Source organism: Mustela lutreola, chromosome 7, assembly GCF_030435805.1.
Source record: "Mustela lutreola isolate mMusLut2 chromosome 7, mMusLut2.pri, whole genome shotgun sequence".
NCBI classification, from domain to species: Eukaryota; Metazoa; Chordata; class Mammalia; order Carnivora; family Mustelidae; genus Mustela; species Mustela lutreola.
This window is the reverse complement of record NC_081296.1, coordinates 9259620-9270701: the sequence shown is the minus strand read 5'-3', so window position 1 is coordinate 9270701 and position 11082 is coordinate 9259620. Positions and strand designations below refer to the sequence as shown.

At 40.9% G+C, this 11082-nt stretch overlaps 1 protein-coding gene across 4 annotated transcripts in view; it reads left to right on the top strand.

Annotated features, from left to right (window-relative positions):
* The first annotated feature begins 412 nt into the window (after positions 1-412).
* The window catches only part of FANCI (FA complementation group I), an 85815-nt gene continuing 75145 nt past the window's right edge, over positions 413-11082 (top strand). For 3 of the 4 annotated variants that reach the window (XM_059180022.1, XM_059180020.1, XM_059180023.1), the window contains exons 1-2: positions 413-501; positions 4096-4198. In XM_059180022.1, coding sequence (XP_059036005.1) covers positions 4115-4198 — 84 coding nt within the window. In that variant the 5' untranslated portion in view covers positions 413-501; positions 4096-4114. The other variant, XM_059180021.1, reaches the window with a different exon arrangement.

Here is an 11082-nt window from a genome sequence, read left to right as displayed (position 1 = left end):
TTTGCCAGGCTGTGCGCTAAGAGCTGAGGTTTTGCAAAAAAGCCCCCTGGCACGTGGGACTTACATCTTGGGGGGGTTACCGACACCTCCCCTAGCACAAGGAGTGGGACACTTCTTGTGTCTTCATCTGCCTTCCAGGTGCCTCCAATGCAAAGACCTGCAGGTGCCTTGATTCTGCCACTCTGGCGCTCACTGTTCCCCTAACAGTAACCAGGGAGTGTTAACTGGTCAACACCACGCTCCAGCTGCGTTCAGGCCACACTGCGCATGCTCTCCGCGGTTCTGAATGCGAGTGTGCCCGCTGCGCTTCCCCGCGACTGGGAATGGGAACGTCCAAGTACTGCCGTTCCCTTCTGCCTTAATGGTACACCCCATGCGCATGCGCCCTGACAGCGGAAATAAGTCGCGGGTGGGGCGGGGCCTGCTGCGTCCCGTGACGGAAGGGCGGCGACGTGCAGTTGAGCGGGCTTTTTGGAAGTTTGTTGTGGCTGCGAGGCCGAGGTAACCGGGCGGAGGGGCTTCTCGCGCTGCCGGGGCGCAGGCACTCCGCGCCTCAGGGAGGCAGCGGGTCTGGGAACGCTGGAGGACTGCTGTTGCCAGCTGGCGTTCTGGAGGTTTCCCAGGCCTGTCTCCCGCCGCATCCCTCGGATTCCGCGGCTGCCACCTCCCGGGCGGGCTGCGTCCTCCGCCCGCCTGCTAGGGTCCTCTCTCTGTCGGGGTTCTGCTCCTGCGCCGGAGACCCCTCACCCCGTGTCTCCTCTGGGGCCGGGTCACGGCCCGCATCGCCAGCCGCCTCCCGCCCTAGTTTGTGTTTACGTGTTGCTCTCGGGGGAGTCCCGGCGCGAAGACCCGCGCGTTTCCCGTCCCCGAGCCGCGCTGGTCCCAGCGCCTCCAGACAAGAGGTGCTGCGCGCTTCGCAGGCGCCTGGTAGTTCCTCCTCTCCGGTTTTAGGCCGAATTTAGCAAATGGACCTGCTGAGATAGATTTCAGCGTGTTCCCCCTCTGGCTGCTCGTCTCTCTTGGTCAGTACGCCCTTTCTGCATTTTCTCTGCCCTCCCCGCTCCCCCCACCCAGCCCAGGCCCTGACGGGGGCGGGAGTAGTAACTAAGAGCCTGCGGGTCTTGGGGGCTGGAGCTGGACAGATCTGGGTTTCATTTCTGCCTCTGCCACTACTGGCCTTCTAACCCTTGGGGGCAATTATGTAATCTCTCTAAATCCCTAAAGATCGATCTTCATCTATACTTTTTTTTTTTTTAAGGCGTTTATTTGACAGAGATGACAAGGAGGCAGACAGGCAGGCAGAGAGTGAGAGGGAAGCAGGTTCCCTGCTGAGCAGAGAACCCGATGCGATGGGGGGCCTGATCCCAGGACTCGGGGATCATGACCTGAGCCGAAGGCAGAGGCTTGAACCCACTGAGCCACCCAGGCACCCTAAGATCTTCATCTAAATTGGAACTAATAGCACCTGCTTCACAGGGGTGGTCTGAGGATCAAATTAATGAATGTAAAGGGCTGGGCCCAGGGGCTTGCCATTAATTGTAGGGAGTTCAGTAATTTATTTGTTCAACAAATATTTATTGGGCTCTTGTTACAAGGGAGGTACTGTGATTAAGTACTGGAGGATCAGTGGTAAACAAAAACAGACATGCCTCCCCATCTTCATGAGGTTTGTAGTCAAATGGGAGATAGTTCTTGATCTAGTGATTACAGGTGTCATGCTCAAGGTGTATGACGTAAGAGAAACTGCTGTTGCCTTGAAAGAATATAATAGGGGAGTATTTGGGGGAGCCTGGATGGCTCAGTCCCTTTCTGTTCAGGTCATCATCTCAGGGTGGTATGATGGAATCCTGGTAGGGCTGGGCGGGGATTTAGCTTGAAATTCTCTCTCTCCCTCTCCTCCTGCTCGCTTGCTCTTTCTCTCTAAATAAATCTTGAAAAAAAAAAAAAATAGGGGAGCATTTAACCTAGCCTTAGCTTCTGGGGAAGGATAGATTGAGCTGAGATCTGAAGGATTTGTAGGAATTAAAAGACTGGGGAGTAGGGGATGAGAGGAAGGGTATGTATAGAAGTTCCAGACTGAAAGTCAAGTGTAAGGGCCTGTGGCAGGAGAACTTGGGAGTTGGAAGGACTGAAAGCAAGAAGTATATAGTGATGAAGGGGACTTAGGTGCGGGCCAGACACTGCTGGGCTTTTTTTTTTTTTTCAATTTTTTCAATTTATTTATTTTTAGAAAAAGAGTATTCATTATTTTTTCACCACACCCAGTGCTCCATGCAATCCATGCCCTCTATAATACCCACCACCTGGTACCCTGACCTCCCAACCCCCACCTGCTGGGCTTTTTTATCTTGAAGTCTGGATATTGGACCAATAGGAGAGCTGTGGAAGGGTTCTGGGAAGTTTTAAGGTGAGAATCAGAGGTGGAAGGAGAGTCAGCCACCCACTCTGGTTTGTGTTTCGGAATGATTACTTTAGTTGCTGTGTGGGGGACAAGTTAGGAAGTTTTTGTAGTCATTCCGATGACAGATGCTGGTGGCCGTGGAGTGATGTGGCAGCAGTGGATCTGAGAAGTAGATTCGAGAGAGGTTTAGGGGGTGACATTGCCAGGACTTGTAGCGGATGTGAAGGATGAAAGTGAAATTGTTTAGAATGTCCTCCAGGGTTCTGGTTTCAGTAGCTGTGTGGAGGTTGGGACATTTTATGGGGATGGGAGACAAGAAGAAGTACAGGAGGGGGAGCAGGTCTTCTTTGCAGCAGTCTGCATTTCCCCCCTTCCCATAATACTCCCATAGCTGCTCACTAAATCCCACCTTCCAATAGGCTTCCGTTTCATCCCTTCCTTCCCATGCCCAGAGTCACCACAGGCTTTTGTGTCCATCACCAAAATAGCCCTCCATAACTTCCTAGTCTCTGCTCTGTGTCCTTGCTCTCTGCCCACTTTAAGTGTTGATGCCAGATTGTTTGCTCAAACAATTAATTCTGTCCGAAACAGGCAGAATCTGAATCAGGTAGATTTTCTTTTTTTCCAAGAATTTTGGTTGTCATCATTTACAGAATAAAATCTGAATCCCTTAATCTGGCATTTAAGATCTTCCACAGTTTAGGGGCACCTGGCTGGCTCAGTAGGTAGACCATGCAACTCTTAATCTTGGGATTGTGAGTTCCAGCCCCATATTGGGTGTAGAGATTATGTAATAAAATCTTTAAAAAATCCTGCACATTTATTCCCAGCCTATCTTTCTAGCCTTCGTACTCATTGCTCCCCTACTTGAACTTCAACCTCTGTCCCTCATTTGCCCTAAATAGGTTTTTCAGATTCTTATATGAAGGCCTTTGTTCATGACATTCTCCTTCCCAGTAGTGTATAAAGTACACCATCTGACTATCTTGACGATCTAAATTTAATCTCTAAGTTCCAGTTCAAGCTTTCTACTGGGAAGCCTTTTTGACTTCTAGGCACACATTTATTTCATTAGTCTTGTTAACTTCTCATTTGTTTTTATACTATTTTTTTTTTAATTTTAAAAAATTTTTTAGAGAGAGAGTGCTCCCAAGCGAGGGAAGGCGTAGAGAGGGAAGCAGATTCTCCACTGAACAGGGAGCCCAATGTAGGACTAAATCTCGGGACTCCGGGATCATAACCTGAGCCAAAGACAGATGGTTAACTGACTGAGCCACCCAGGTTCCCTGTTGTTATTCCATTTAATTGGCACTTTGTATTTACAGTGTTGTTGATGTATTCATTTATCAAATATTATTATAAGGTTATAATACATATTCTTATGTATATGTTATATTTGATATACTGTTATGTAGCAGTTTTGTTCTAGGCAGTGTGCTAGGTAGATGCTAAAAAAACATAAAAATGTGGACAAAAACTGTTGAACTACTTGATTAGAATACAGGTTTCTCATGTGAAAATTTCAGGGAATTCTCCAGATTATTTTGGTTCGGATAAGAATCACTTACTCATACTAATGAGAACCCACTGTGTACATGGTTTATAAAATGTGTGAAATAGTTAACAGGGAAAGAAAATAATCAAGCTTGTTTACTTCTGAAAGTATCATCCAGCTCTGACACTTTCCCTTACAGTTCCCTGGTATGTGCAAAAATGGACCAGAAAATAATATCTCTAGCAGCAGAAAAAACACCAGATAGACTGCAGAAATTTCTTCAGGCCCTCAAAGAAGATGATGTAAGTATAAAGAAGCAAGTTTTGCTGAAACCAAATGTCAAGCATGATGGCAAATTCTAAGGACACGTTAGAAAAATTATTCTACCACTTCATCTACCTCTACTCTCCTTAGGAGACAAGGGTTTATTTGATAAAAATTCAAATGTAAAGAAATGGGGGAGAGGAAGAGAAACAGACAACAAATAGACATTTGTCTACAACTATATAACATTTAAACATTTATGCAACTGTATATACATAAACAAATTACCTTTAAGATTCTTAGGGCAATCCTATTTGAAGATAATATCCTGACTGTAATTATTGATGTGAGACATTTTGTCTATTGGCGCCCCTTTATTAATGTTTTCCCTTAAAGAAAATAAGTTTATAAGCAGTAAAATATTTTTAAGTTACTACTTGAATCTTCTTACTCTCCTGATATATATTTCCCTTTTTCCATAATAAGTGATCTCAGCTTATTCAGATTCCTGCATAGAAAGGAATCCCTGCTTAACATTAACCTTAAACATTAATATATATGTCTGACTTTGAGTATTATGTTTTTAAAGGAAGTTTTGCATGCTTGTGTTATGGTCATTGAAGCTAGGTAAAATCTAGCTTGTAATCTCTGTTAATGTGTGACACTAATTGGGAGTTGATGCAGGGATGGGCTCTGGCTCTGTTTTTGATTGGTTGGTTGGTTTTTTGTTTGTTTGTTTGTTTTTTTTTTTTTAAGTTATGTAGGATTGGTTTTTTAGTACCTTTTGAGACAACCCACTGGATGAGTTTCAGCTTGAAACATTCTATAGACATTTATGATTTGGTTAAAGCCATCTTTTTTTTTTTTTTTTTTAAATTTATTTACTTATTTGACAGACAGAGATCACAAGTAGGCAGAGAGGCAGGCAGAGAGAGAGGGGGAAACAGGCTCCCTGCTGAGCAGAGAGCTGGATGTGGGGTTCAATCCCAAGACCCTGAGATCATGACCTGAGTTGAAGGCAGAGGCTTTAACCCACTGAGCCACCCAGGTGCCCCAAAGCCAGCTTTTAATTAATGTATTGATTTAGAATTTGTGTTTTAAATGCTTCCAGAAGGAGTTTCAAGAGGTTTTAACATTATAAGTAAAACTAAGAACTAGAACAAAATTCATGATATAAGTAGATGCTGTGAATTACTTCTCTGATTCTTGCTTATCCCAAGGAAGGATCCCTATCTCTTGGTTTATTTTATTTTTTTTTTTTTTAAAGATTTATTTATTTATTTGACAGAGAGAGAGAGAGATCACAAGTAGGCAGAGAGGCAGGCAGAGAGAGAGGAAGGGAAGCAGGCTCCCTGCTGAGCAGAGAGCCCGATGTGGGACTCGATCCCAGGACCCTGAGATCATGACCTGAGCCGAAGGCAGCGGCTTAACCCACTGAGCCACCCAGGCGCCCTCTCTTGGTTTTTTTTAAAGATGAAATGAGTTAATGCACATAAACCATCTAATAGGTACTGAATAAGTGTTAGCAAATTTCTTCACCAATGTAGACACAGTCTTCTGAACATTTCTGTTAACATTTCCCTAAAAGTTTTATACTTAAATTGAAGGACTTAGCATGACGTAGCATGTTTTCTACCACTAGAGTAGAATGGACTAACATTTCTCTTATTTCTCCATTCATGCAGAATCAACTTTTTGGCCACAGTATCATACTGTTGTCTCATGCTCTTACAAGCAACCAAAAACTCCAACTTATTTTTGCATTTGTTGATATTAGGCTGATTTCCATCATCTCTGAATTCCTGTAGTTAAGTTTTTATAAACCACCACATACAAAATTTTCTATTTATATCTGTTAATTATCTTTTTAAATTAATTTCATTTTACTGTCAAGATCTTTTTGGATCTTGATTTTGTTGACCAGTATATTAGTCATTTTTTAATATCTTCTACAAATTTGTTAAGTATTCTAGCAATATGTACATTTTTATTTAATAAAATGTCCATAGAAGGGGCGCCTGGGTGGCTCAGTGGGTTAAAGCCTCTGCCTTCAGCTCAGGTCATGATCTCAGGGTTCTGGGATCGAGTCCCACATCAGGCTCTCTGCTCAGCGGGGAGCCTGCTTCCTCCTCTCTCTGCCTTCCTCTCTGCCTACTTCTGATATGTCTCTGTCAAAGAAATAAATAAAATCTTAAAAAAAAAATGTCCATAGAAGATATGCTTAGAATAAAAAAGTATAAAACACAAAAAGAAGTCTGTGACAAGACAGAGTGACATATCGAGTAATGGGAAAATTCATATTTGAAGATTTAGAGAGACTAGAAGAATATAAAAGGGACGTTACATTTCATACAACTATTTAATGTGATTTTTAACATATCCACATATGTGAGTGAAGAAATAGAATCCATAAAATAAGAAGGGATGGATTTGGAAAACAATCAGAAAACTAGAAGTGAAAACCTTGATGGTTAACAGTAGACAAAAAACACTGCTAAAGAGGAAATTAGTAGAAATGGAATATAGACTTTAAGATACCTAAACAAAACAAAGATTGCAAAGAGATGGAAAATATGAAGAGTATTTAAAACATGGGGAGAATACTTTAATAAAAGAGAACACATCTTCGGGGCGCCTGACTGGCTCAGTCAGTAGAACATGCAACTCTTGATCTTGGGGTTGTAAGTTTGAGCCCCACATTGAATGTAGAGATTACTTAAAAAATAGATCTTTAAAGAAATACGTATATATCTTCTTAAACGTGTAAGGTGTTTGCAAAAATTGATTATTGTGTCCTATACTAGAGCACAAAGAAATCGTTGATGGGTCCCATAAGGTAGAAATAGATAAACCACCCTCTTTGATCACAACTCAGTAAAGACTAGAAATTAAAAATGAAATAAATAAAAAGGTAGTTTGTTTTTATTTGAGAGAGAGAGATGAGAGGAAGAGGGAGAAAGAATCTTAAGCAGACTCCCCATTGAGCATGGAGTCCAATGCAGGGCTTGATTCCCAATCCTGTTTTTAGGATTGTGCCAAATCAAGAGTCAGCATTTAACTGACAGAGCCACCCAGGTGCCCCAGAAAGATATTTCTACCTGGAAGTAAAATACCTTCTAAACAACTTTTTGATAAAAAGGAGTATACTAACAGAAATCAGAGGATTTCTAGAAAAATAATGAGAACGCTACATATCAGTCTGCAGAATACTTTTTAAAATCACCAAAATCAGTTAAGAAGAAATAAATGAATAAAATTCTTGAAAGAGCAGCAAAGTAAACAAAAGAAAGACACAAAGAGGAAACCACTAAAATAAAACCGGAAACTTATCAAGTAGAGAACAGAAAGCCAGTAAATCAAATTAATATATCAAAATCCTAATTATTTGGAAAAAATAGTTAAAACCATTATCTGACCAAGAAAGAAAAGTGGTAAACACAAATGTACAAAGTAAGAAATGAGAAGGGAAAATAACCTTTTTCTAAAAGATTTTTGTTTATTTGAGAGAGAGCATGAACCCAGGGAGGGGCAGAGGAAAAGGGACAAGCAGACTCCTCCCGGAGCCCAAGGTAGGGCTTGATCCCAGGACGCTGAGATCATGACCTGAGCTGAAGTCAGATGCTTAACCAACCAGGCCACTCAGATGACCTGGGAATAATTATTAGTGAAGAGAGAATATCAAATTTACTAAGACACTACTTTGTACACATGTATGCAAATAAATTTGAAAATCTAGAGGAAATGGATAATTAAGAGCATGGAGTTTAATAAAATTGACCCAGTTTGAGATGGAAAGCTTAATGAGACCAATTTACATAGAAGAAAAAGAGTTGAGCAGTTAATTTACACAGAAACACCAGGCCCAGATAATTTCACAGGGGACTTCCACCAAACTCTTAAAAATCAGAAATTAGAGATAGTCTCAATGCTACATAATTTTTTGACAGCATATATAACGTGGAAAAAAATGTATATACATAAGGAAAACTTCTAGATGCATAATGTTGATACTCTAAACCTGATAAAGATAGCATAGAAAAAGGAAATTAAAGGGCATCTTCACTTATAAACATTGATGCAAAAATCTTAAATACTAGGGGACATATTCCAGTATCAGATGAAAAGAAAATCAGTCATGACCAAGTGGAATTTATGCCAGGAATACAAAGTTGGTTCAGTGTTAGAAAGTATATTACTCAAAAGCCCCTGTGATTATCTTCACAAGTCAAAGAATGTCTTTGACAAAATTCACCCATTCCTGGTAAAAACTCCTTGAGAAAATAGGAGTAATGCCTGTTTCCTTACCTTGGTAAAACCTAACCTAAAAAGTCAGCATCTTAATCGGAAACCCTAGAGGCATGATAATGAGACCACTGAGACCAGGAACCAGGCAGTATGTCTGCTCTTTCCACCGCGATTTAACATTGTCCCGGTCTGTTAGCCAATGCAGTTAAACTAGAGAAAACAATGAAAGGCATAGGATAGGCAAAAAAGATTAAAAACTGTCTTTGCAGATGTCGTACTAGTACATCTGGAAAACGCTGAAGAAGCTGTGGTCAAACCATCTACAGCAAGAAGTCAGCAAGGTAGCGGAGTATAAAATTCTGTAAAAATCAATAGAATTTCTTACACGTAGTAGAAACAAAGTTCATATAGAAAAATAGGCAAGAATAGCTAGGAGAATGCTGAAATCGAAGATCTCTGAGGAAGGACCAGCCCTACCGGATACTGAATGTACCAAAAATCCTCTCTCATTCAGTGCGGTATTGGTGCATGAAGAGAAGAACAGGTAATGGAATAACAAAGTCTCAAAATAGACCCAACTACGTATAAAATTTAGTATATGATAAAGTGGTATTCCGAACAATGGGAGCAAAGATCATATTTAATAAATGATTTAATAAATGGTGTTGAGACAACTAGATAGCCATTTAGAAAAAAAAAAAAAAGTAAAATTCGGTATATTCTTTACATATTCCTAAAAAATAAGCTCCACATGAATCAGATCTAAATGTAAAAAAAAATTTGGGGTGCCTGCGTGGCTCAGTCTGTTAAGCATCTAATTTCACCTCAGGTCAAGGTCTGAGTCTTAGGATGGAGCCCCTCCCTACCTTTTCAGGCTCTTTGCTCAGTGGGGAGTCTGCTTGTCCCTCCCCCCACTGTGTGTGTGCTCTCTCTCTCAAAATCTTTTTAAAAAATTAAATCTAGGGCGCCTGGGTGGCTCAGTGGGTTAAGCCACTGCCTTCGGCTCAGGTCATGATCTCAGGGTCCTGGGATCGAGTCCCGCATCGGGCTCTCTGCTCAGCAGGGAGCCTGCTTCCTTCTCTCTCTCTCTCTGCCTGCCTCTCTGCCTACTTGTGATCTCTGTCAAATAAATAAATAAAATCTTAAAAAAAAAAAATTAAATCTAAATATTAGAAGAAAATGGTTGAAATTCCTCTTTTTAATTTCAGTGCAGAGAGGGCTTTTCTAGGACTCAAACTCTAGATACAGTAAAAGATTGGTAAATTTACCTACATATAAGTAAAATTTATGTGACCAAAAACACCATATACAGAATCAAAACACAAATGACAAATTGGGAGAACATGTTTGGAATGTATCACAGATAAAGGATTAATATCCCTAATTCATAATAATTCAAAATAATTGGGGGTGGGGAGAAAAGCCCATAGAAAAAGAACAAAATGAATGAAGAGGATAATCACAGAAAGACATAGAAAGAGCTGTGAACACAAGAAAAGATGCTCCAGGGATGCTTGGGTGGCTCAGTTGGTTTAAGTCTGTCTTTGGCTCGGGCCGTGAACCCAGGGTCCTGGGATAGAGTCCTGCATGGGGCTCCCTGCTTAGTGGGGAGCCTGCGTCTCCCTCTGCCTGGCGCTCCCCCTGCTTGTACTTTCTCTTTCTCTCTGACAAATAAACTCTTGGGGGGGAAAAAAAAAGATGCTCCGCTCATAAGAGAATAAAGATTAAAATGAAACGGCTACTATTTCTTATCTGTCAGAGTAGGGAAAAAAATGAACATCTTGTCTATATACTCTTGGTGAGATTGAGGAATCAGTGACTCATGCATTGCTGGTAGGAATGCAGAAATGGGTAAGACCATGGTTAGAATTTGATGCTATCTAATAAAACTACTTAAATACATTTTCCCTCAACACTCATCCCACTTCTAGGACTACCCTAAAGATGTACCTCCAACAACATGAAATTATATTATGCACGAGGTTGTTCTTCGACTCTGTAAAAAACAATGAACTTTAATAGGGACTGATAGTGATTTCTTAATACTAAGTTAAAAAGGGAAAATGAAAAATGTATATTATTCTACCTTTTATATAAGAAAGAAGGGAAGTAAAGCATACATATATCTGTGTATGCTTACAAAAAGAAACTCAGGAAGAATTCCATAACCATACTGAAGGTGGGGAGGTGGGGAAAAAAAAGGGCTAATCCAAGTATTTGACTATATACCCTCTGTCTTGGGCAGAGGATTGAAGGAAGAAATACGAATAAACTGTGAACTTTTAAAAAAAGGATTATTTAATGTGATGATATGGTCAATGCGCTTCCGAAATGATTTTTAGGTGTAATACAGAGTTCAGCAAATATGTTGAGGTTGGGAGTCAGCATTTTTACTGTGGTACAAGGGATAAATACAGGATATAAGGCGGCAAGAAAGAACCCTGTGGGGATGAATTAGAAATGGAAGTGCTGATATGAACTTAATGACATACATGCATATCCACACACATGTATATTTGTATGTGTTTGCATATATGTATACATACCTGTGTGTGTGTGTGTGTGTGTGTGTGTGTGTTTTAACGCTCTGTTCACTGAAAGAACTAAGATGTGGCTCCGAAGATGCCACAGTAGTAACAAGCACAGCCATGAATTAGATCTTTGGTCTCTAATAATC